This window comes from Clytia hemisphaerica, unplaced genomic scaffold, assembly GCF_902728285.1.
Source record: "Clytia hemisphaerica strain Z4C2 unplaced genomic scaffold, Clytia hemisphaerica genome assembly, whole genome shotgun sequence".
Lineage (NCBI taxonomy): Eukaryota > Metazoa > Cnidaria > Hydrozoa > Leptothecata > Clytiidae > Clytia > Clytia hemisphaerica.
In genome coordinates, this window is record NW_027104297.1 from 2,015,525 (window position 1) to 2,041,407 (window position 25,883).

The 25,883-nt window shown below is 35.1% G+C and overlaps 3 protein-coding genes across 4 annotated transcripts; 1 reads left to right on the top strand and 2 right to left on the bottom strand.

The window, feature by feature from the left end:
- Nucleotides 1-2,572: 2,572 nt before the first annotated feature.
- LOC136817389 (uncharacterized) lies at nt 2,573-23,097 on the bottom strand. Of its 2 annotated transcripts, XM_067073732.1 has the most exons (4): nt 23,021-23,097; nt 21,993-22,086; nt 3,064-3,992; nt 2,573-2,807 (listed from the first exon to the last, which is right to left on the bottom strand). In XM_067073732.1, exons 1-4 carry the CDS (start codon nt 23,056-23,058, stop codon nt 2,582-2,584), a joined length of 1,287 nt encoding a protein of 428 aa, XP_066929833.1. In that variant the 5' UTR covers nt 23,059-23,097; the 3' UTR covers nt 2,573-2,581. The 2 variants fall into 2 exon arrangements, with proteins under 2 accessions (XP_066929833.1, XP_066929834.1); XM_067073733.1 differs by lacking the exons at nt 21,993-22,086; nt 23,021-23,097 and adding an exon at nt 11,752-11,876.
- On the bottom strand, nt 12,779-15,240 carry LOC136817218 (uncharacterized). Its single transcript, XM_067073557.1, has 3 exons — nt 14,914-15,240; nt 13,735-14,654; nt 12,779-13,512 (listed from the first exon to the last, which is right to left on the bottom strand). Exons 1-3 carry the CDS (start codon nt 14,929-14,931, stop codon nt 13,287-13,289), a joined length of 1,164 nt encoding a protein of 387 aa, XP_066929658.1. The 5' UTR covers nt 14,932-15,240; the 3' UTR covers nt 12,779-13,286.
- On the top strand, nt 21,099-25,883 carry LOC136817393 (uncharacterized). Its single transcript, XM_067073739.1, has 4 exons — nt 21,099-21,302; nt 22,150-22,542; nt 23,144-23,446; nt 25,546-25,883. Exons 1-4 carry the CDS (start codon nt 21,209-21,211, stop codon nt 25,662-25,664), a joined length of 909 nt encoding a protein of 302 aa, XP_066929840.1. The 5' UTR covers nt 21,099-21,208; the 3' UTR covers nt 25,665-25,883.

Genomic DNA, 25,883 nt, shown 5'->3' on the forward strand with positions numbered 1-25,883 from the left:
AAGAAAACTTGAAATTTCCAACCTTGGAAATTGAAAATTTTTTCCTGTGATAGATACGTGGATTTCACTTTCCAGTAATATGCTTTGCTAATGCGTCATCAAAAATATAGAACCTGAAAAAGTTTCTTCAAATAGCCAGGAAATGTTTTTCTCCCAAAGACAATACATTTTTTCAAAGAAGACATCGAGTGAAATAAATGTAGTAGGAAACCCTATTGAAGGCCTGGGAAATGTAAGGGTATCTTTAAGTTTTTTGCAAAATATCAAAATAATTAGATTTTTCAATAAGTGGAGTGTGACACTTTTTCAAGTCTTATTTTTATGGTCTTAATGTGGACAAGCGTGGATAGTGTGGAGGTATGAAGTTGTAGGCACTGGTAAGTTAACAACCATACACGAGGATGCTGACATCCACACTAATTACTCTGGGGTACCTAATAGCCGGTGGGTTTGGAATAAGCGGGGGGGGGGTATGGAAAAAACCTCAAAACTTAATAAGCGGGAGGGTTGGAATAAAACTGTCCTGGGTGGAAAATTTTTGAAAAGGAGGCTAATACAGCAGAATTAGGACAAAAGAGGAAACTTTCAAAAACATTTTCCCAAAAGTTAATTAGCGGGGGGCGGGGGGCGGCTATTAGGTACCCGAGAGTAATGGATTCGTGCTCCTCGGGCACTCGATCAGGAAACTACCGTATGTATGGCCAAAATTAGGTCTTTAAAATCAGACCCTACAAAGAAAATTCAGCCAAATTTTAGTAAATTCAGGCAAAAAGTCGCCTCTGCATTTTCTTGGAAATTTTGTACCTTTAAAGAAATTATTGGGCAAATAATGGTGAGATTTTGGAATACTTTGCCCAAAAAGCTTTGTTCTTCACACTTTTTATACTCATGCAAGGTATTTTCTTGCACTTTTCCTAATTTTGACACTTACATGTTATAATGCACTTTGGGAAGCGTAAAAACGTACCCTTAAGGGTCGCACTCTATGGTAGGTCTCTTACCTTGAGTGCCCTCCCCTCCAGGTCCTATATTATCTATGATTCAGACTTCTCTAAATGGAGCATATATGTAGCAAGGACAATGATTATACTTTTGATACTCATCTATTAGCTGTCAGCGGACCCGGCACTTTGTCTCCTCTTCTAAACTCATCAGAACTTAGTCTCCTGTATCTCAGTTACCGAAAGCAAAAAACCTTTTAGTATATGATCAAGGATTTATTATACACTGGATATACAAGTAACAGATTTTTGCCGATTTCTCGTGTACTAGCTATGTCCGCAGTAATGATAGTATTGTTCACTCTCCTTCCCTCATTAAATGATTTTTCGAAGCATTTTTATTGCATTTCATATCGAAAATCACTCATCCAATTCCCAAAAGAGATTTAAAACTTTCCTGTGAGAGTCGGATTCTTCCACTTAATTGATAATAATAAGTCGTTATGACGTTTCAAGCTGTGAGAAAGATGCAAAAGACGTGTTGTATATAAGAAATTTAATGTTGACACCGGAAATTTTCAAACTTCAACCTAAAAAAAAACACCTTGCCACCACGTGCCTCCAAAGGATTTTCATACCACAGTGGAGCCAAGACACTCAAGTCTTATGTATGTTGATTTCAGCTCTTACGAGGACAGTCTTGGAAAGATATTTCCGATTGAAAACTTTGTGTCACTATAAGCATTTTGGCTGAATTTCTTGTCTAATGATGTTTTTCTCACATTAGATTTCACAAATGTATGTGCCTTGGAATACTCGACTTACTTTCAAACTTTTTTTTCTGCAAATGTACAGAAAGAAAGAGCTAGAGAACTTTTTAAAAATAAGACTGATAAACATTTTTTTAAATCAGACACCTTCGAGCCGCCATGACAGTTGTCCTTTGCGGACAAAGCTAGAACAGCAATTGTTTTCTGAAACAATGAAATTACAATGATCGCTATCCCTCGTTTTTTGAGTCGTTTATCCAGTGTATAATAAATCTTTGCTTTCTCGGACCAACCAACTACCAACCATCATTTTTTTCGGTCCCATGAACTACCCACAAAGGAACGAGACGCACTAGGGCACAAGAAGCACGCAATTGTCTGAACACCAATAAGAATGGAAAGTCGCAAGATTCCAAACGAGCATGCAATGTCAAATAATGACTGCATACTCTTAAACGAACGTTACGTCACCAAGTGACGATGATTCTTTCTTAAAGGGAATACGTTTTCTCTTTATTCCCATAGATCGATAGCCCACTCTCAACCCTTGGGAATGCAGTGAGCTGTAAACCGTTTTGGAAGCCCACGGTGAATTTGTTAGAGTAGTTAAACAAGCAAATGAGGAGTGAGAGAACTTTGAATATTTTACGATAAATTTTCCAGCTTAAATTAATATAATTATATAAATTATTATTAAATTAAATATTTTATTGAATATAATTGCTAATCAGTCAAATGATGCAAAAATTATTAAACTCAAGAGCTTTCTCAACTTTTCACAGTGCTAACCACTTCATTGGATAGTTCATCATGCATTTATTATGCAATTCTTGTAAAATCTTTTTTTTTTTTTTTTCACGAGTTGAGTTTTTAATTTGAGTCACCAACCATATACATGTGAGTCATCGAATTCGCAATACACTCACATTCACAGCTGACATTCAGTGGTTGCTGGTAGCTTTCCCAAGTGTTCGAAACAGAATCCACTAATTTCTTGAAGGAGTAATAGATGACCTTCTGCGTGCATGTTCCATCTCCACTAATGCATATGGTCGCGCTATCAGAACATTCAACGCTATTCGCGTACTGCGGAACTCTAAAAAAGAAAACAGTTACATGAAAGACAAAAACTAGCAATCGTCGTCATAACCTTCACCTTCTAAATTCTAGCAGGGGGGTGCTTATTTGTCCCCCTACCCCAACGAGGTAGATATGGTGTAAGGTATACAGTTAAGCATCAATGAGACGCACCAGGGCAAATATTCATACAAAAAAGAAGAGAGAAATAAAAGCAAAGCATGCCAAGTCTAATCTTCAAAGGTAAAGAAGATGAATGAGGAAGGAAAACTTACACACTCTCTCCGAAATCCACCGTTTTGTAGCAAGTTTCACAAAGCAGGATAGTATCGCTCGTACTCCCTTCCGAACCTTCAACGAAACACGACCCTTCATTAGAATACGTATACGACAAAGATCTACGCATGCGCACGACGTCTAAATTCTGTACGAGGCTTCTTCGTGAGCGATGATGATTGGAGGTTTTAGGTTGGTCGTTTTGTGGTTGGTTTGAACTTCTCTTGAATCGATTCTCGCCTTCTTCATCTTCATCTTCCTCTAAATTTTCATCTTGTTCTTCCTCTGCATTCTCATCTTCCAAATTATCTTCCAGAATATGTTTGATATCTTCCAATTCCTCCAACGAGGGTTGGATTCTTATTAATTCTTCTCTCTTTCTCTTCTTCATCAAAGCTTCTTGTCTTTTCTTCTTCCTCTGTATCGCTAATTCTTCACGCTTCTTTTTCTGTTGTTGTTTTCGTCTACGAACTTTGCGGATGATTATTTTTTTTGATTTTCCGCAGGGCTGCACTTCTGGTTTAATACCACCCAGCGTTTTAATTGCCGTGCATTCCTGGATTTCTGGATCTAAGTCTTCGAAAAGTAACATGTCCAATATTCTGGCCCATCTGGTGATCACTTGCACGTCTTTACCTCTTGATAAATGGTTTTGAGCTTTCGCCAGCGTTCTTTCAGCATCCGTTCGGTTTTTAGGATTCGGTCGATCTTCACGACGCAGTTCAGTTCGATTACGTGGTGGCCCTTTTGTGTCAGTATAGTTTTCCAATCTTTCTTTACTAAAGAACAAGAAATCAGGTACTGACGAGTCTTCGCCACCGCTTAGTGATTCAAGAAGGTTGACAAGTTCTTGTTTGCTGTACTTGATGTCCAAGGTGTTGGATGATGTGTCTTTAGCCTGAAGGACCAACAGCAGCCAGATCGATATCTGAATATAGGTAAAAGTAAAAAGAAATATTTCAAAAGTATTTTCTCAGCATATTTTCTTCATATAAAACTTAAAGTCAGTTAAAGGCGAAATCCCTTTCAAATCGAACCTTCATTTTTGCCCCCGCAGGAGCGCAGCGACGAGGAGGCACTCATAGCTTCACGCATAGATATTGGACTGGAATCTCGATTTTTTGCGAATTGTTTGTGCGTCGTAATCGGCTTTCCGGCCAATTAAGTGTTCCGCAAAAATATGGCGGTAAATTATACAGCGGTAAATGTTATACACATTTTCATATTACGTTATATGCTATTACCATTAATTATATATTACATTTCATTAGTTTTGATTTAGCATTGTAAAGCTGAAGCGAGTGTTATAAATGCAAATTATAGAAAAAGTATATAATTACACCATAACACGAATTACAATATTACTTTTGCAAATCAAAACAAACAAAATGGCAGACTGGTTATGATGATTAGCTGATTCTTTCGTCTTTGACTGGAAAAAGTGTTGTTTTGTATGTCTAATTTTGTTTCTTGTCTTTATAACTGAATAAATACAAATACTGTAATTTAGTCAGAAGTTCATTTCAGCAATGATTTCAATTCTTTTTCCAGAATCTTTAAAGAAATTTGCTCAAGTTTTCAAATGTACATTTTTGTTGATATTTTTGTTCAAACTGTAATTTTATCTTTGTCTGTTATTTTATTAATAACTAGCTTTATTGTTTTTATAGAGCTTCTTGAGCTTTAAAGACCATCATATGGTCGTAACTCGAGAAAGTCCTTCTTAATTAAACAAGATACCGGCAAAGTACAAAAAAGTTGAATGTACGTACACATAAGTAAAGTTGAATCCAAAAGCGGTTGAATGTGTTGAATGTCAATCAATGTTTTTTTTTTGGTCTTCAAAATAGATTTACCTCACTTAGAGTGTTTTCACTGTTTGTTCAGTGTGGTAAATCTATTTTAAAAACCTGAAAAAAGTTTGTTTACATTCCTTTAACTTTGCATGCGCACGTTCAACTTTTTCATGCAGTTGTGATATCCTAAATAACTTACGCTCCAGGGTTTGGTGAAATAGCTCCAATTCTAGCTTTCCAAGTTAAGGCATTTAACAGTGGTTAGACTAGGCACACAGACAGTCATACAGGAACACCATAAAGTGAGAGTAGATAGCTAAAAACTCAAAAAGTCTAGTTTCCTGAAGGCCCGTCTCTTCATTGTCTGCGCTGCAATCATATCTTAATGGCTTCAATCCTTTCAGCTTGGAGAAAAGATTACATCATGAAAAAGTACTATGCACTTGAAAAAAAAATTAGGCACATTTCAACTTTTCGACTGTACGTTTGAATGGACCACAATGACATTCCTTTATTTTTCTTTTAACTGCAATCACAGCGTACGCAAGTGGAGCCCGGGCCTTAACTAGGATTGGTCTATTTCAGATGGCGCAGAACTTTTTGATAAATTTTATCATCTTATCATCTTACTATTGTTTATTAGGCAAAGTAACAAAGAGGATAGTTGAAATATATAGCAGGCAATGAAAAATAAACAAGCTATTTCTGATTGGTTACCTTGTTGATTTATTCACCGCTATATATTTTGCCTACAATCTAAGATGTCTGCAGCATTATCGGAAAAGGTCTATTTAGTGAATGATCATGACATATATTGTTGTAAGAAAAAACAAGAGCCGCAAAGATGCGGATAAATATTTCCTTTACAAATGTTAAAATAATAATTTATGTCCTCAAAAGATTTCAAAGTGCTTTAAATCTCAGATAACATCAAGCAACACAAGTCCCTAAGAATTTCAAAATTCCATTTATGTTATTGCCAGTATTTACAGGATTATTCATAACATGACTGTAGGTTCAAAGCTACGGATCACGGAATATATCCAAGCTGAACCCGACTGAGAACAACAATGTAGTAATCAAATTGGCTGGAACTTTAATTTTCGTTAGGTGCGCACCGCCAAGTAGAGTGTTGTTGAACACATCAAAAGACCTGATTATATAATTATTATTTTAAGCGCTGATTTCCAGAAATATTATATAGCCAAAAAGGGCAAATATTTAAAATGAAAGACTGACAAAAAGGAGAATATTTCACAGTAAGAAAACCAAAGAAAATTTTATATATTTTCAAAATGAGATGAAATATTTTGCATTATACTTTCATATATAAAATATTGTAAAAAATGTAAAAATTTAAAGTAACTTTTGGAGTTTTTTGAAATAATGTACGTGCTAAAAAGTAAAAATCTTTCAAAACAGGGAAACAATTTCATATTTTCCGACAGAATGCAAAAAAAAAAAAAATCTCACTTTTATATATATACTGGGAAACATTTCATAATCTGAAAGAATGTCGATAGGAAAAAATTCCCCTAACAGAAGCCATTTTTCGATTTCCAAAAGCATGCTGCAAGAGCAAAAAATGTCACATACTGTACTTGGAAACAATCAAAATTTCCAAAAAAATGTCAGAAAATAAAATAAATTGTCATGCCAGGAAATCACTTGAGTTTTCTTCATTTTTTAAATGCATGTGGAAGAAAATGTCAAGTTCACGACAAGAGTTTCTACGCTTTGAATGCACGTGTAAGAAAATCTCCAAATTTATCACAAAAGTTTCCACATTTTAAATGCACATACCGTGCATATCTGATATCTGGTCTGTATTTTCACTAACTTGTTAAATCTCTTTGACAACAAATTTGTTTTGATAACTCCACCAAGTTTATCAATCATACTTCCTTTCATAACATGTCACGATAACTTTCACTGATAAGCGCCGATTGGAGAATTAGAGAACGCCCGCTGCCTAACCGCCTATCGCCCGATGGGATTAACAAATAACGCCTGTGTAACTTGCCGCAAGTTACGTAAAACTTTCAATCGTTTTGCCATTTTTTAATACGCCGTTCATTAACTCAAATCAAATGACTTTGGAGGTTCGGTGAAATGGTGGCCAAATTGCAGTCCCATGTTTTGTCAGATAGTCCCAAGTTGGAGCAGTTGACGGTAAGAAAATCTCCAAATTCACGACAAAAGTTTCCATGTTTAAAACACAAGCACAAGTTGCAAAAGATCTCTAAATTCACAACTAAAGTTTTCCAAGTTTTAAAATGCACGTGGGTAAGAAAATATCCAAGTTCAAGAAAAATTTTAAATGTACATGTGAGGTGATTTCAAATTATTTACATCCATATTCAATGCAATAAACCTTTTAAGAAGTACAGTATAACATAACATTCTATAACATAACATTCTTCCATATTGGGGCCATGGTGTTCCGGATCCGGTTATCAGCTTTAAAATTTGAAATTTATAACCGCAACGAGTTTTCACTAACTGTCACTAACCCCAGCAGTTAATTCATTGTTGTAGATAAAAAAACCAAGGGAAATTCAATCATTAACCAGTCAATTTTGCTCCATGTTTAAATTTTTAGCTAAAATCAGTTCATCAAACCATTCCCATTGTTGCATTGTCGGCATTGCATTCGTTGAGTGCAAACATTCCTTGCCTTCGTATGATTTATGCAAATATACAAACAAAATTGAAGTTAGTTTGTTGTGAAAGTTGATAAAATGTCCTGTTTTTCCAAGACCAAGAGATTGTATCATCTCCATTCCAGCTCATTCCAGCCAAACCAACAGAATATAAACGAGACATCAAATCCAGAAAGGAATATTAAGAAAAGTTCACTATCGACCATTCCTTGTGACAATCGTACAAAAATCATGATCCAATTCAACTCATCAAAGCATATAAACCAAAGGCAAAGCAAAGAAAAGTAGCAAAAGTTGTTGTCTATTTTCTGCCATCTTTGTTTTGACAGTTAGAAACAAAGCAGTATGGTCCGATCAACAATACGCTTCTGAGACGGCCGACTTTGCCCGATCGACAAGGAGAATAGAGCGCCGTACGGATATTTACCACAGACGTTTCTCGAAAAAATGACGTCTTCCGCCTCGAAAAAAGAACATCCTACTGTTTATACCGCCGGAGCTTGATTTAAAAAAAGACTCATGTACAAACTCACGAAATTGACCAAAACCGAGCGTTAGACTTGGAGGAGAAGAAGAAGAAGAAGAAGGAGAAGAAAAGTTACCGTTTTAACAAATATTTCCTATATAGATAGGAAATATTTAACAAACAAACAAGGAGATGTGAAAGTCAGTAAGATAATGACATCATGATTTTCGAAATATTTTTTTGAGAAGCTTTTCCAGCTTTTCCTTGAATTTCAATTATTCCTGATTATTTTGTATGCTTTAATTTTTAAAGCATTAAAAGCTTTATAAGTGCATGACATGACCTTTCTGTGGGGGCATTTAGTGAAAGCTATGACTAGTTTAATACGAATTAAAAAACTCTTTCACACTTATCATTTTTTGTCAATTATGTAATGTTTGGAAACGGTACCAGTTTTTAAGTGGAAAACTTAAGGTCTTATTTTGTCTGATATTTACAAAACACACCAACTGATTTCAGCTACAAAGTCAAAATGTTTTCAAATCTAAATCACCACGATCTCATTTGCTCTCAATGGAAACCTTTCTTTTGGTGAATTTTAAGTTAATTTGCTGGATTTGAGCTTTTCTTGGTTTGGTTTATTTTGTTGAGTATATTTTACAACCGTTATCTTGGTTTGTGTAGTATGGTATGTTGCTTGTAAAAGGTAGGTAGACTTGATTCTTTTCAAAGTTGATCAACAATTTATGACAAAAAGTTTTCAAGTTCATGCTATTATTCATTAGTTACTCTCGGGTACCTAATAGCCGGGGGGGTTGGAATAAGCGGCGGGGTTGGAATAAAAATGTCCTGGGTGGAAAATTTTTGAAAAGGAGGCTAATACAGCTGAATTAGGACAAAAAAGGGAACTTTCAAAAACATTTTCCCAAAAATCAATAAGCTGAGGGGGGGTGTTGGAATAAGAATGTCCTGGGTGGAAAATTTTCGAAAAATTAATTAGCGGGGGGGGGGGGATTTATTATAGAGACTCTGGATAAACATCGAATGAAACGGTGGAGAGCGGAGTATTGTCTTTCTATTGTTTCAGAAAACAATCGATGTACAGGCTTTGTCCGCATAGGACAACTGTCATGGCGGCTCGAAGGACTCTGATTTTGAAAAATAATAATTAATACTCTTATTTCAAAATAGTTCTCTAACCTTTTTTGATCGTACTTTTGCTGGCTAAAAGTTTGAAAATAAATGCTAGAATACCAAGCGAATACATTTATGAAATCTGGAGTGAGAAAAACATCATCAGACGAGTAAAATCAAACAAAATGCTTATAATGACACGAAATTTTGAATTGGGAATATCTTTCCAATATATCTCCTGGAAGAGCTGAGATTGATATATATTAGCGTGAGTCTCAGAGCCCCACTGTGGTATGAAAATCTTTTGGTGGCACGTGGTGGCACGGTGGCTTTTTTGAGGTTGAAATTTAAAAATATCTACCTTAAGGGAACTTATTTTGGCGGGAACTAATTTTGGCGAGCGGCGAAAATCTTGAAATATTTTAATTTTGGCGGGACCTTATTTTGGCGAATAGTGAATTTTTTTAATTTTGGCGGGAACTAATTTTGGCGAATGACAGCGTAAATCTGTTATATTTGACTTTATTTTGAGCAATTTCAGGGGTTATTAAGCAAGGGAACAAAAAATTTAATTTTGGCGGGAACTGATTTTGGCGAATTTTGCCTAAATTTGCCAAATTCGCCAAAATTAGTTCCCGCCAAAATAAGTTCCCTTAAGGTAGTGTCAATATTCAATTTTTTATACATAGCATGTTTTTGCATCTTTCTCGAAATTTAATAACGTCATAACGAGGTATAATTAGTAATTAACTAGATGAGTTTGAATCTCGGAGGAGAACTTAAAGTCTCATTTGGGAATTGGATAAGTGTATTTTGATGAGAAATGCAATTAAAATGCTACGAAAAACTATCTAATAGTGGAAGGAGGTTGAACAATAATGTCGTTACTGCGGACAAGGCTTGTACATGAGAAGTTGGCAAAATTCAGCCCGTTGTTTTTCCAGTGTCTATAATAATTCCATGGTTGACTCAAACCTTCCGAAATCTCAATATCCAGATAGGATAGAAATATTTCCGGTACTCTCGGGTACCTACAGTATAGACCTAACTGTTCATACAAAAATTACGGGAAACGCATATTATATATTTGGACTTTGTACCCTATGCTGCACGCAAGCACTTAAGCTAAAGTCCTGCAAAAGCGGGACAAAAATCAGTTTTTGAAGTTTGCAAAAAAACGCTACATAGGAGATCTTTCAAATTCAGTATGTGAATAGAGCAGTAAAAAATACAACTTTTCTATTTTTCCTTTTTTTTACTAAAGTTCTAGGAATGAAATAAAGGTATAGTGATAATTGAATACTATCCATTGATGATCCGCGGCACTATCGTAAAGCTAGAATCGCTTTGCGTACTCTTCGCTTGAGAAAATGATTGACAGATTTAAGTTTTTCACCCGCGCGGGCGTTCGCGGGTGTCCGCAGGCGTTCTGCGAGCATTTTCGGCTCAATCCTCAGACCGCGTTTAAAATGGTAGACCTAGCTATGATGGATCATTTCGATGGAAGTTGTTGGAATGTTTACAAGGCTCTTGACAGAATATCGTTTGTTTTATTGTCAATGATGACAGTGCCGTTATAAACTTTGTTAGATCAGACATTTTGATGTTTGTAAGTACACTTTATAGTTTTGATTCCCATTGAAGAATCATATTCTGGTTTTCATGTTATTAGATGCTGTTTTAGAGCTTTAGAGCTAGCCTGACCTAACAGTTAGTCACACTAGCGTCCCGCCAAAATGCGTATCAAAGATTAATGCTACAAAAGCGCTATATCATTTACTTGACTCGCAAGCAAACAAATGCGCCGCAAAACTTCTGAAGTGAATCATGAAAAATAATCCGGCGCTTTTTAATGAAATTAACATTTTCAAAAACTATGAGAAATTGCCTAAAATTTGAGCCATAGATGAAAAGATTTCAGCCAAGCCAACCTTGAAAACTAATTTGAAGATCAACTTCCCAAGATAAGATCTACGGGGGAGACGGAACCCACCTAGATCCGCGCACCGCCGGATAGGCTATTTCCCGGAAATTTTGCCGGACCTCAAACACTGACCCATTTACATGTGCGGAATTATTTTTACTTTAGCGTATAAACAAGGCCTTAAAATCGAAGCGCTGTCTCGGGAATTGAATGAATGATAAAATTTGGTTGGTTGATATTCTGGCTGTTGCACGTTCGCAATCGGTCACTTATTCTCATTTTAAGTTTTCAAGTTTTAATTAATTGTCTTGGGAACTTGAACTTGATTCAGGTAACTCTCATCCTTGTTGTTGCAAATACATCCTGTAGATGACTGATGTTGTTTTTTCTTAATTTCTTAAGTTTAATTTCCTAGTGTGAGTAACTGCCTAATAGCTGGGGGGTTGGAATAAGCGGGAGGGGGGGGGGGGTTGGAATAAAAATGTCCTGGGTGGAAATTTTTTGACAAGGAGGCTAATACAGCAGAATTGGGACAAAAAAGGGAGCTTTCAAAAACATTTTCCCCAAAATTAATAAGCGGGGAGTTGGAACAAGAATGTCCTGGGTGGAAAATTAATTAGCGGGGGGTGGCTATTAGGTACCCAAGAGTAAGTAAGAACCTTTGTATAAATACCAAAAAGTTTTTATCGAAAAAACATTCTCACCAAAGATCGAATCTTCATATCTTCTCTATAAACATACAACCTTCTACAGTCAACCACACAACTTGTGTTATGAAAAAGTAGTGTAAAAAGGAACAAATAAGAGCGAAATCGCACGGCCATGGCACGGGAAATAAAAGCATCTTTTTTGTGAACATAATAAACTAATTAAGTAATTAGTAACTCCAACATAGGGCCAGCATAATCATTTAATGATGCTTTCATAAAGATATGAATTGACTTTCTTAATATTCTTTAACAATTGAATAATTGAATATTCCCTTGGTTATAAAAAACTTTTTTTAATCCAACGCCTCCGGTTTGGGAATGCAAAAAAGAATGATAAAAGAGAAATTATGTTCCGCTTTACTGAGCTAGTTGAAAGTACTTTGCATAGGACTGCCCAATCCAAGAGTAAACTCAATAATCAAATCAATCTGATTGGTTATAATCTCAAAATTATGACGTAATCGAGCCAACTAAACCAATCAGTGCTCAGAAAAGCGTTTGATTACTAAGCGGACTTTTGGTTAGTTAACCGTAAACACGTTATACACCTTTTCGACCGTAGCCGCCAATTGCCGCGCGGGCATTTTTTGTCCGTTTTACTACCCTAAAACCGTCCTAGTCTTTTTTTCGCACCTAGAGACAATAGAAAAAAGTGTAAAAAAAGGATTTGGATCGAGTTTAGGGTGGTTAATTAAATAATAAAGTGGCACGCGCGCGCGGCTACGGTCGAAAAGGTGTATTGAAAGCGGGAGACGAAGTCAGAATAATCTGTATTTGACTAATGATAAGATTAATATATATGTTATCATAATATTGTGGCACCAAAGGATGTAACATCTCTCTGATAAGACTAAGTAGTAAACGTCACATAGTCACAAAAGACTACGACTCTCGACGCGTGAGAGTACTAATGATAAAAGTTCCCTCCCATGATAAGTAATTACCCCTGATTATCCGCTGTTAATGGACATCAGGCCCCATATTAGACAATTAGGGATAATAGGCTATGATTTCAGATATAATGTTTAGTATCAACGCTTTTTTCAACGTTTTTGTACCATCATTTAAATTGAATGAGAACACTGCCAGACACTGCTGTAATCATTTTGTTTCAAAGACGTTTACTGTTTCAAAGAGGAAGGATTTCAAAGTCAAAACGTTAAAAATTTTCTACAAGTAGAGGAACAATTTACATTTATATCACCATTATTCGTGAAGCATTTTCGGGTAACTAAAAAACCTGACAGCATCATTGTTATTGTCGACAGCTTCTAGTTGATTACTGAGTGATTAGTGAATCAGTAATTAAATCTCATATTCTTCAACAAAGTATCCAAGAAAATTAGGAAAGGTTGAATTAGTTTCAACATTGTTTAACCACAAGGTTTCATCTAAATCTTTGTTTACATGAATTCATATCGCCAGAAAAGTAACATAACGCAATGCATGAAAGTCTGGGACAACTACGGAGGGTTTTATTCCGTACAACCACAAATTACTTCACGTAATACACAGAGCTTTCATCTTTTTTAATTTGATTCACCAACCATATACATGTGAGTCATTGAATTCGTTATACATTCACATTCACAGCTGACATTCAGTGGCTGGTTGAAGCTGACCCATTTGTTGTTACGTTCGTTCACCAGCTTCTTGAAGGAGTAATAGATGACTTTCTGCGTGCATGTTCCATCTCCACTGATACACATGGTCGCACTATCTGAACATTCAACGCTATTCGCGTACTGCGGAACACTGTAATAAGAATGTTAAAACATTAGCGATTTTGTTATCTTATTATTGCTGCTGAAACTGGCGATAGTTTAAAATGAAGGTCGACTTTCCAGCTGCTCTCGTCTTTCCACTTCCTATGTAAAATGGATTTATACTATGAAGGATATAGAACAAAGATTTAATTTCATCCTTGAAATATGCATTGCAAAATATTATAAGCTGAAAAAATGTAATTAAACTTACACATCCTCTCCAAAGTCGATAGTATGATAGCACGTTTGACAAAGTCGAACTGTGTCTGACGTAGCTCCCTCCGAACCTTCCGTAAAACATTGTCCGTAATTGGAATACCTGTACGTCAAGCCTCTACGCATGCGCTGTGTGTCCAATGTTTGAACTATATTTCCTGGCTGATAAACATTTCGTCGATAACTTCTTTTCAAATCTCTTTGAAAACGTCTTGCAAAATGTTCTTCTGTGTCTTCAATTTCATCAAAAGATTCGCTTTCACTCTCGGCTCCGTAATTTTCGTCATCATCAGTATTTTCCAAATCCTCCAAATATTCCTTCACTTCTTCTTTGATATCTTGATAACTTATTTCCATTCTCTTTGCCTCATTTTCAAATTTTTCTTCCATCGCTGCTTCGTCTTTTCTTTGTTTCCCCTTCTGTCCTTTGTTACCGCTTGAACCGCCACTGGTTGATGATTTGCCACTGGTGGAGCTCCCATCACTGTTCTTACACGTATTAATTGACGTGTCCGCATTCCTGACTATCCGGTCAATACTACAATCTCGTTGTGCAGCAGTGAGGTCTGTGAACAACAGAAGGTCCAATACTTTCGCCCATTTTTCGATCACCGGCACATTGTGTCCTTTTTGAATCCTATTCAATGCTTTGGATAATGTTATCTCGGCGTCCGATCTTTTGGGTGGTTTGGGTTTGCTTCCTGGCAGAGTTGGTTTTTCAGTTCGAGGCGGACCTTTAGTTTGAATGTAATCAATTTGCCCTTCTTGTGTGAAGAACAGAAAGTCTGGGACCGATGAAGCTTGGTCTCCGTTCAACGTCCCCAAAAGTTGGATCATTTCATTCTTGGTGAGCTCAACATCCAATTCTGTCTCTGCATTGAAACCACGGATAAACGCTAGTAGAACACACGAAATCTAAAATACAAATTGAAAAAACTTGGTGATATTTCTTCCTACAACATGTACAATTTACAGTGACTGGCCCAAGAATGCAGGTCAAATTTGAAATCTTCCTCAGAAAAGTATAGTTTTTCAGTGACATTGAAGTGGAGAAAGCAATTTTCATATCTCATATAAGTACAATGTTTGTCAAAAACAGCTTTATTGAAAAATACCACAATGAAAATACCTCCTAACATTTCTGGTACAAAACCAATTAAAAGTTCTATCTTACCGCGATAATCAAATGCATTGCTTCTCTACAGTCAGAAATGTTGGTTATTCTTTGATAGTAGCAGTATTTATACCGATCAGGTGTCTTTCTGTGTGGTAAAGTATCTCCTGAATGGCTTTCAAATACAAGGAAAATTAACCATCAATTATCAAATAATTGCATGTTCTTCTTCTTCTAATCTTTTTCGGCGCAGCTGTACTGCTAATCAGGACATCCCGGCACTTCTACTTGCTGTCGATATTATTTGTAGTACAAACCTTTTGCTCATTACTAAACCAGATCAGGTCAGATCTATTCATACGAGTATTGCTCCATAATGCCGAAGATAAACTCTGACGAGGATGAGTTAACATCATTAACAACTTGAACATAATAAAGATAGAGGATTATAAAGAGACAATTACCTGTAATTAAACCAATTCTAACATAATCCATCCCCCTTTTCATCTCTTTCACACAACGGGGAAAAAACTTCCGCTCTAACTTTCTATTTTTTACTCCTTTTTTACTTTAAAAAGACGCTGTGAGCAGAACGGATAGTCCAGAAGTGGGTGAACGATAAGGGAAACCAGTGTATTAAGTTTTGGCATTTGTTTATTGGCTAACCACTCCTATACAAATAATTTTGGGGATAAAATATTTCCCAACCGAAGGTATAACGGGGAAAAAAACTTCCTCTTTCAAAGACCAAAGCGATTTTTTTCAAAAGTCCGAAACTTCTAAGGTCTACAAACTGAAAGCAAATAAAAAATACAAAGGATCATTTTTTTAGTCATAGCTTTAGGCTTTAGGCAATTAAAAAAAAGTAGAGCACCTTGATTTCTAAGTTTCTGCAAATTATCCAGGAAATTGTTTGAGCTAATTGTTGTTGATCGCACATTATTGACTATAATTAATTTTAATGATCTGTAGGCCCATAGGAAGCAATTTATTATTAATGGGGCATAAAACCCGAAGGCGAACTTAAACGCCGTAAAGCGTTTTTGTTCAAGCTGGGGTTTTGGGGGCGCTTAGCCCCTCAATGGGTCTAGGGCTGGTCCTGGTGGGGGATACAGGGGAAAAGCCTTGTTAGCTGGCGAATTTTCTAGAATTTTTAGATAAAAAGACGCTCTCGGGTAACTTAATGCATGTCCCAGAATTGCATTAATTTTTCCGCCCCAGTTCCAGTCCCTAAACCATAACAAACTATACATTTTTTGGACGCATATTTGGATGTAGAATACCGTATTCGGTGTAACTTAATTTTTTTCTCAGCAGAATTTGAGTTTTTTTAAATAAACGTGATTTATAATACATTCCTTTTGGAAGCAAATTCAACACTATGTGTTCGTTCTGTTGCGGTGGCACTTTTAACGGCAGTTATGGCTAGTTTTAAATATACTGTAACAATTTTGTATAGAATCTCTAAAGAAGACAACCGATCTAGTAATTTGATCGAGATCCAGGTGCAATTCGGTGGTCTCAGAGACACTTCGATTATCTTTTCAAAACAAAAAAACAACAATGAAAAAAAAATTTGAAAAATTATTGGGGGGGGGGCAACAGCCCCTGCTGCCCCATTCCCGGTTGATACAGGCCTGGATGATACACTTCTGATACTGAACTAAGGGAAGATTTTTTCAGTTCAAAAATGCTTGCTCCCCAATTATATTTGATTATTGCATGTGATTCATTAATGAAGCCTCCCTCATTCTGCTCCTTTTCCTCTTTGAAGCTCTCAAAGTCTTTATAAGACCTCTGTCTCGGTTTTCTCCATGATAGAACCAAGGAATTTGCCAACATAGTTCAGGTTGTTCAACAAATTCAGGTTCGAAAATTCAATTTTTTTCCAATGGCATCCGACCGTAAGACTGGATGTATTCTTTTTTAATTCCCGGTATAATTTAAGGTCGATTTGTGTCTTTTTTTTACTTCATGGAAATGATAGCTTGGAGTTGGTCTTTAAGTTTTTATGCAATTGATCAAAAAGAAGAACAAACCAATGTTCGTTCTTTTTATTGCGTCCCTTTACGATTCCTGAGACTTATGAGATGAAAATCTGAAGGACTCTAAAGTTGTTTTTATTTCTGCTCTTACCATTTTTGAATTTGAATTTTTGAAACCTGAAATTTTTTTAAATCTTGGGAAACCTGATAAAAATAAACCCTGAATACATTTCACTGGTTGAAAAAATCTGACCGTGTTTTACAAATCTTTCATTTATTACATTACTTACTTTCATTTATTAATTTCCCAGAAAATTGATTCAGTATATCAATCAGGAGACATTTATGGACCGAAAAGTGAGTTTATTTTTAATTTCGCCTAGCGAAAGTATTACAATCAGCTTTCGTGGGTCGTCGCGGGTCGGAAAAAAAATTAGAAAACGAAAGTACTTGATACGGTGGACGAACTCACTAAAATTAATTTACAAATTACACACTCGCATAACCACGGACGATTTTCGTAGGTTTTCTTTGGATTACGTCATATATCTTTGTGTCTTTAGCTTCACAGTTTTTGTTTTTTCTTTATTTTCTTATAAGCATATACTTTATAAGAATCAAATCAATAGCTCTCGATAGACGGTGACATACCTTTCGGTAATTAGTTCTTACAAAGTAAACAAGGGACAGCGCTCAATATGAGCATATTTATTTTTCTTATAAGCATATACTGTATAAGAATCAAATCAATAACTCTTGAAAAACGGTGATATACCTTTCGGTAATTAGTTCTTACAAAGTAAACAAAGGACGGTGCACATTATGAGCATATTTATTTTTCTTATAAGCATATACTGTATAAGAATCAAATCAATAACTCTTGAAAAACGGTGATATACCTTTCGGTAATTAGTTCTTACAAAGTAAACAAAGGACGGTGCACATTATGAGCATATTTATTTTTCTTATAAGCATATACTATATAAGAATCAAATCAATAGCTCTTGATAGACGGTGACATACCTTTCGGTAATTAGTTCTTACAAAATAAACAAAGGACGGTGCACAATATGAGCATGTTTATTTTTCTTATAAGCATTTACTTTATAAGAATCAAATCAATAGCTCTTGATAGACGGTGACATACCTTTCGGTAATTAGTTCTTACAAAGTAAACAAAGGACGGTGCACAATATGAGCATGTTTATTTTTCTTATAAGCATTTACTTTGTAAGAATCAAATCAATAACTCTTGATAGATGGTGATATACCTTTCGGTAATTAGTTCTTACAAAGTAAACAAAGGACGGTGCACATTATGAGCATATTTATTTTTCTTATAAGCATTTACTTTATAAGAATCAAATCAATAGCTCTTGATAGACGGTGACATACCTTTTGGTAATTAGTTCTTACAAAGTAAACAAAGGACGGTGCACAATATGAGCATGTTTATTTTTCTTATAAGCATATACTTTGTAAGAATCAAATCAATAACTCTTGATAGATGGTGATATACCTTTCGGTAATTAGTTCTTACAAAGTAAACAAAGGACGGTGCACATTATGAGCATATTTATTTTTCTTATAAGCATTTACTTTATAAGAATCAAATCAATAGCTCTTGATAGACGGTGACATACCTTTCGGTAATTAGTTCTTACAAAGTAAACAAAGGACGGTGCACAATATGAGCATGTTTATTTTTCTTATAAGCATTTACTTTGTAAGAATCAAATCAATAACTCTTGATAGATGGTGATATACCTTTCGATAATTAGTTCTTACAAAGTAAACAAAGGACGGTGCACATTATGAGCATATTTTTTTTCTTATAAGCATATACTTTATAAGAATCAAATCAATAGCTCTCGATAGACGGTGACATACCTTTCGGTAATTAGTTCTTACAAAGTAAACAAGGGACCGCGCTCAATATGAGTATATTCATTTTTCTTATAAGCATTTGCTTATAAGAATCAAATCAAAAACTCTCGATAGACGGTGATACCTTTCGGTAATTAGTTCTTACAAAGTAAACAAGGGATGACGCATAATATGAACATATTTATTTTTCTTATAAGCATATACTTCATAAGAATTAAATCAATAGCTCTCGATAGACGGCGACATACCTTTCGGTAATTAGTTCTTACAAAGTAAACAAAGGACGGTGCACACTATGAGCATATTTATTTTTCTTATAAGCATATACTTTATAAGAATCAAATCAGTAACTCTTGATAGACGGTGATATACCTTTCGGTAATTAGTTCTTACAAAGTAAACAAGGGATGGCGTGCAATGTGAGCATATTTACTTTTTATAAGCATATACTCTATAAGAGTTCTTAAAAATTAAACAACAATTTGTTTTTAAATTGGTATTATTTTTTAGTGATTTTAAGCCTCGTTGTTCTTGTGGAATTGTTTCATCAAGGCTCAATATGTAAAGTAGATCTCTACTTCTTGTTTTTCCCATGCAGTTCAAATTCTAGGCGAAATTTTCGACTTTAAGTCGTCTTGTTTCATTTTTATTATCATTAATTGTATTTCAGGCACTTCTATATATCTCAATGGCTATTCGTTCTATGTATAATAAAAATTTATGTTTCTTGAGGGATAGAAATGGGGAAACGAGAAAAAGAAGGGGCAAACATATCACCTTAATCCTATTAACACCTCCGGGAGTCCTTCTTTAATGAAGTTTTGAAAGTAGGGTGCTTATCGACGGGGTAGTGAGAGGGAAGCTCTTTAGTTTACAGTTTAGAAAAAGCTCTTATAAAAATCAAATATGTTACAATCAAGCCATTGGGTTTAAATACGCTTGTGTGCTTGTGACAGAGAAATCGAGGGTTTTGAAATATGGAAAACCCATGACATTTTCATTGACAGTTTTATTGAGGTTTGAATGTCAGAAACAGGGACACGAGGTAATTAATTAAAAGAGATCTATGGTCGTTGCGAAATTCGATCTTACGCTAAACTTGTATGGCTATGAAATAGGAAATTTTCGAAGTTCCATTGCAATGTATTGTTCGAGACTGTGAGCGTTGTAACATATTTTATGTTAGACGGGTTTTGTTAATTTCGGGAAAATCTTTTTTTCTCTGCCTTTGCTATTCTATCTTTCTGGTATTCTTTGTTAAATTTTGTCAATTGGATAATAGAGCAATTGTTCTTAAAAATGGACTGTTCTTAAAAAGAAAATGTGTCTTGCGTAACTGTTTTTATTCCGTTAAAAATAATGAGAAGCGATCTTGCTGGCTTCAATGACATTTTTATTGAACAAATCTCACCAAGTGCTCTCAGTTTGAAACGTAAGCTTCATTTAAAGACCGTTTATAAATCCGCCTTGTCAAACAACATTATCCAAGTTAAATGGTTGAGGAATAACAAAGGTCTTATCTTAAGCGCTTTTGAAACAGAGTTCATTCATCGTAGAATAGGTCACTTAATTTGTAGTAAAGCCTATGAAATTTGAGGCCGAAATGTCCACTATACGAGTAGTTCTTTTTAAGGAAAAAAGACTGCTCTATTAAAAGGAAGTGGTTTGGTTAAAATATTTGAAAAATTTAGCTAGGCTGTATGTGTCCTTCTAGTTCCGGGTTCTCAGTGTCTGCAAGAAGCTTAGAGAAGAAAATGTTCATTTAGATCTCCGCTGGTTGAAACAGTCGAGGTAACTAGCAGGATGAGTTAGCCAGGAGAAGAGAAGCAAAAAAGTTTCAGTAATTTCTAAGTCTACGAAAACGAGCCCTGCAGCGAGATAACGGGGTATAATGTTATTAAACTATTAGTTAGAAAAATAAAGAGAAAAAGAATTCTTTGGTATAAAAACAAAAGTATTTTCAGAATTTTGATTCTTATAAAGTATAGGCTGCAATCTGGTGATATTTGAACCACGCCTCGCGTTATTAGTTTTGTATTCAGTTAGAAAGAGGTTCATCTGAAGAAATTATTTTAAAAAGCAGTGTATAGCTAGAATATGGCAAGGGATTTCAAATTTAATTGTGAAAAGATCGTTAGAGGATTCTGTTTATCGACTTCTAGCTTCTAACAATTTCATTCATATTCTCGAAAAAATTTTGTTTCCAGATTGTCCGGTACATAGTACAATAGTATTTTCTGAATGGAAATATTAATTTTTACTGAAATATATCTTGTTTGTATCCGCCAAAGTCTGAAAATTGTGATTGAAAATTTTACGTGTATTGATTTTTTGAAATGATGTATTCTTTATGTTTTCATGTAAAATAGAAGGTTATTCATTACATAGAGGTCAATTGACGCACGAAGGAACATGCTGAGGTGTTTATCCCTTATACAAGAAAAGGAGAACGGTCAAGAAGAAATGAAAATTGCGAGTTTTTGATGAGCAGAAAGATGAAGAGATGTAGCAAGAAATTATTGGGTGTACTTGGTGTTGCATTGTTTTATTATTTTGTCGGTGTCGTCAAAGCAGATGGTAAGTACCTTCTTGGCCCTTTTTATGCCGGCACTAATTTAACGCCGGCCCTTATTACGCAACAGCCTAATTTTAGGCTTACGCCAATTAGGGCCGTTGATAACGCCAAAATTTGTAAAAATGGCTACTTATGCTTCAAATTAGTAAATAATGACTAAAATTCACATTAAAATGTCATTTTCAGTAGTAAACTGTTGAAAATTCAATCGAAAATCACTGATTTTTGAATATATTAAATATTTCACTGAAGTTTTAAATATGGAGTAAAACAATGGATAATTTTCGTCTTCGAATCAAACCTAAAATTCTTTAAATGAGAACTAATGATAAAAATTTAACGCCGCTTTTAAGTTAAAATTGCAAAATCTTGGCCCTTTCTACGCCGGTCCTTTTAACGCCGGCCCTTATTACGCCACAAGCCCAAAAATAATGCTAATGAGGGCCGGTGTAAAAAGAGCTGATAAGGTAGTAGTAAAAATTACAAAGAACTTTGTTCAAGCTTTTAGCGATTTCTAGCACACAGATTTTAAACTGGCATGATTCGAAAATGCAGCATTTATGATTAAGAGAATTAAATTTTTGCTGATTTTACAATACCTGAAGATAACTCTGAAGGGAGCTTGATGGATGCATAAGTAAAAGGGATAAGTTTCAGTTCCTACATAAAGGAAAAAATCATTGAAAACTTACGATATTGACTCCATTGAGGTCCACGAAGTTTAGTTCTTCCGAATCACATTTCGTCTTTGGTCGCTGCGAGCTTTTATCCACGGATGTTTGAAAGCTTTAATATAAAAATGTTGAAAGTTTATATCATGTATCAAATTCAAATATTATTTGCATTTAGCTGAAATACATCGCAAAGCAATGCGAAACGTCCGTCAAATAGAGGTTGAGAATGGGATGCACTTATATTGCGAAGACAACAAACTATTAACCATCCTTCAGATCAACATCGCAATAGCACCTGATGACGTCATTACGTTACAAAATTCTACGTGTCCTATTGGTCGAAATGAAACACACGTGACTGCACAGACCTCATTTTTAGACTGTGGAACAACTTTTGAGGAAACAGAGGAAGAGTTTATTTTCACGAACGTTTTGACTGTCACGCCGAAAGCACCTGAAAATGCGATCATTTTGAGGAGACATCAAGTTCCAAGAGAATATGAATTGAGATGTTCATTCGTGAAATCACCAAGAACAACTTTAGATACTGGCATAATCCATATCTTTGGTAAGAGTATTCTAAATTTATTTTGTAGCTTTCAAAAAGACCCAGAGGGGGGGGGGACTTAGGCAAGTGGAGGGTACGGGCATGTGCCGCCCTTAAGGGTGCCTGTAAGGGTTGGAAAAACTAGAAAATTAAATTTCAGTCCCACTAAGGGTCGGAAAAATAGGAAAATTCCAACTTTTTACTCCTTAAAAGATCAAAATTTGGTCAAATTAGTCCCAATAAGGGTCGTAAAAATCGCAAAATTTTCCAATTGTTCCGCTTTTTTAGTCCCGCTAAGGGTACGAGGGTCGAAAGTCCGTCGGCACGTACCCTTCAGCTCGCAACCCTAGTACCCCCCCCCCTATCCCCGAGCAAGAAGAACATCTTAAATGTGCTGATAGATACACTTTAAGGACGGAGCCCTATGATTAAAGTACAGTGAAAGATCTTTCTTTTCAAACTTTCAAAAAGATGCTATTGAGTTGAATTCGAAACTCACCAATTAAGAATTTGGTTTCTCGAGGAAAGGAGATTCATCCATGGTAAAATCAAACAGTCGTTTTTATATCTGAATAACTGAAAAAGAAAAATGAAAATAAGGTTCCACTCTTTATTACAACAGAGGACGTCTGCGCAAGTCAAGCCAACCCATGCAACAAGACGACTTCTTATTGCGCTGCTTCACAAATCAATTTCGAATGTCAATGCAGAGATGGATTCACAAAACAATCAGGGGGTCAACAATGTCTAGACTACTGTGAGGCTGGACAAAATTACTGCGATGAAGCAACAACAGAATGTGTACCGACCCCCGGGATAGGACCGAATTATAGATGTGATTGTTTGGATAGCCAAAAGGTGAAACAAGCGTACTATCGATGCGCTGGTCCAGAAGCTTCAAGGGACGAACAAAAGTCGACTGAAGGTAAATAAAATAAAACAAGTGATACTTTTATGGATCTACCTGGTTATGCATTTAACAAATATAATTGATATCTACGTGAGCATGACCGTTAAACAATCATTCAGAACAGAAATAGTGACGATCTATTAAAATTAGTCGTTTGTTTCTTATAAAAAAAACGTCTAGAAACCAAAAGTTCATGCTCTTGAAATAATCTTTCATATTCAAGACTTTGTGAGCAAAAAAAAACATCTTTCTCATTAAAAAATTGAGTAATTTGACTAAGAACATTGGTGTATGCTTATTAATAGTGATTCTTATAAATAAAGATGCGTTTTTTTAGCTGAAAAATTCTTTTTTTACAAAAATCTGCTCGAGCCATCTTTTATTTACTTTCATGTAAAAAATCAGAAAAAAACAATGATCCAATGTTTCAAAAAACCCTTTTTTTAGCCGTTTTTTGGCCCAAATTTGCCCAAAAACATTTTTTTTCGAAAATCGAGCTCCGTCACATTTAAGGGTTTAAAGTTATGCATCTTTGTGCAAAAAATCATAAAGAATGAAAGAGCTAATCTCAAGAAAAGCTAATACCTAAGTAATTGATAATGTGCTTATAAAAAAATACCGAATTCGGCCAGTTTTTCTATAAAAACACGCCAAGCAACCAAAATTTCATGTCTAAACACACATACTCTCTAAAAGTAAGCCCTCATGATAAAAAAAAACATCTATCTCGTAAAAAAATTGAGTAATTCGACTAAGAACATTGATGTATGCTTATTAATAGTGATTCTTATAGATAAACATGCGTTTTTTGAGCCAACAAATTTTTTTTGCAAAAATCTGCTTAGCCATCTTTTACCTATCATGGTACCCTACTTTCATACAAAAAATCAGAAAAAATTAATGACCCAATTTTTCACAGTGTCTAAAAAACCCGTTTTTTAGCCGTTTTCTGGCCCAAATTAGCCCAAAGATTTTTTTTTTCGAAAATCGGGCTCCGTCACATTTTGGCCAACACCATTTTGCACCTTTGTACCAAAAATCAAAAGATTCCTATGATTCAATCCTGAGAAAAGTTGGTAACAGACGAACGGACGGACGAACAGACGAACGGACGAACGGACGAACAAACACAGGTTAATTTATAGGACCTCCACCGGGGTAGGTCCAACAATAAGTCCCGTGATAAACACTTATTTTATAAGAGTAATTATATAAGAAAACAAGGCTGAAAATTGGCCAAAACCTAAGAACAAATTAAGAACAATCCTAAGCCTAAGATTTCAGAAAAATTACTTAGAAAGTACTGATTTTAACAGATTTTAAACCCATTTTAAGTTTTTAAGTAATACAACTAAGCGTATTAAGAACATCGTAAGAACTGTTCCATTAAATTTCCATACATACCTTTTTAAGGCAAAAAAATATTTCTTTAAATGTGGTAATACCCCCTGGAAAATGGCAAAATTTGCAAAAGAAGCCTTGGAAAGATTATTTTCATTCCCTAAAAGTAAGGGTGGATGAACAAAAATTAGTCTATCACCCCCTGGAAATTTTTAGAATAACCTTTGACCTACTGGAAAATGAAAAATACCCCCTGTAAATTCTTCTCCGATTACCCCCTGGAAATGTTCGTCCACCCCCCTGTATGGGTATAAAATGGAATGGCACATTTATGCCAGGATGTTAAGAACAGTACAGTCTGAACCAAAATTTATTGGTTTTTATAAAAAAAAGGTGTACCTCATATCTCTTAAAAAACTGGAAAATTCAATACCATACAATCATGGTTCAAAGTCTCATGAAGGGTATTTTTATTAATAAGAGTTAATAAGTGATAAAGTACCTCGATCGATCAACTGTAACATCAACATTTCACATTACGTCATTACACTGCCAAGGTCGATACATTTTTATTTTATTTTTCTGAAATATAAAGACAATAGAAAAATAATTTAGATTATGAATTTCAAACTATAGACGGTTTATCTTGTTAAAAATATGTAGCGGTAGCGCTATCAGTACAGAGTTGTCTGAGGCTACATGTGTATCTACCTCCAGTACTGAGAAAAAGACCATTGAGCTTTAACTTGATTTTTTAAATTGATTAATTTCAGGAACGAAAGTTTGGATTTTTATCGTAGTGGGATTAATTTTGTTGTTGATCGTGGCCATCAGTGTGCTTGTATACTTCAAATATCGTAGACGAAATTACGACGTCCCTCATGATGTATGAGAATAAAACACTCAGTATTTCCCTTTATATCAGGGAAAATGAAGTTTAAAAAATCAAACATTGAATTTCAAGGTACATCGATAATTTTTTATATAGATAATAAAAAATGAGCCATCGAAGGGGATTTTAGTGATATTCTAAACTATCAACCATTCTCTACCATGCTTTTACTAAGAAAGTCTTATAGATAATGATTGGATTTGCACAGAATCCAAGAAA

Coding starts and splice junctions, on each gene's coding strand:
- LOC136817393 (XM_067073739.1), top strand. CDS start 21,209: ATGAGCAGAAAGATGAAGAGATGTAGCAAGAAATTATTGGGTGTACTT. Junction 21,303..22,149: donor CGGTGTCGTCAAAGCAGATG/GTAAGTACCTTC, acceptor ATTTGCATTTAG/CTGAAATACATCGCAAAGCA. Junction 23,447..25,545: donor CGAACAAAAGTCGACTGAAG/GTAAATAAAATA, acceptor GATTAATTTCAG/GAACGAAAGTTTGGATTTTT.
- LOC136817218 (XM_067073557.1), bottom strand. Junction 13,513..13,734: donor ATCGACTTTGGAGAGGATGT/GTAAGTTTAATT, acceptor TTCTTATTACAG/TGTTCCGCAGTACGCGAATA.
- LOC136817389 (XM_067073732.1), bottom strand. CDS start 23,058: ATGAATCTCCTTTCCTCGAGAAACCAAATTCTTAATTG. Junction 22,087..23,020: donor AGAAACCAAATTCTTAATTG/GTGAGTTTCGAA, acceptor TTTATATTAAAG/CTTTCAAACATCCGTGGATA. Junction 2,808..3,063: donor GTGGATTTCGGAGAGAGTGT/GTAAGTTTTCCT, acceptor TTTCTTTTTTAG/AGTTCCGCAGTACGCGAATA.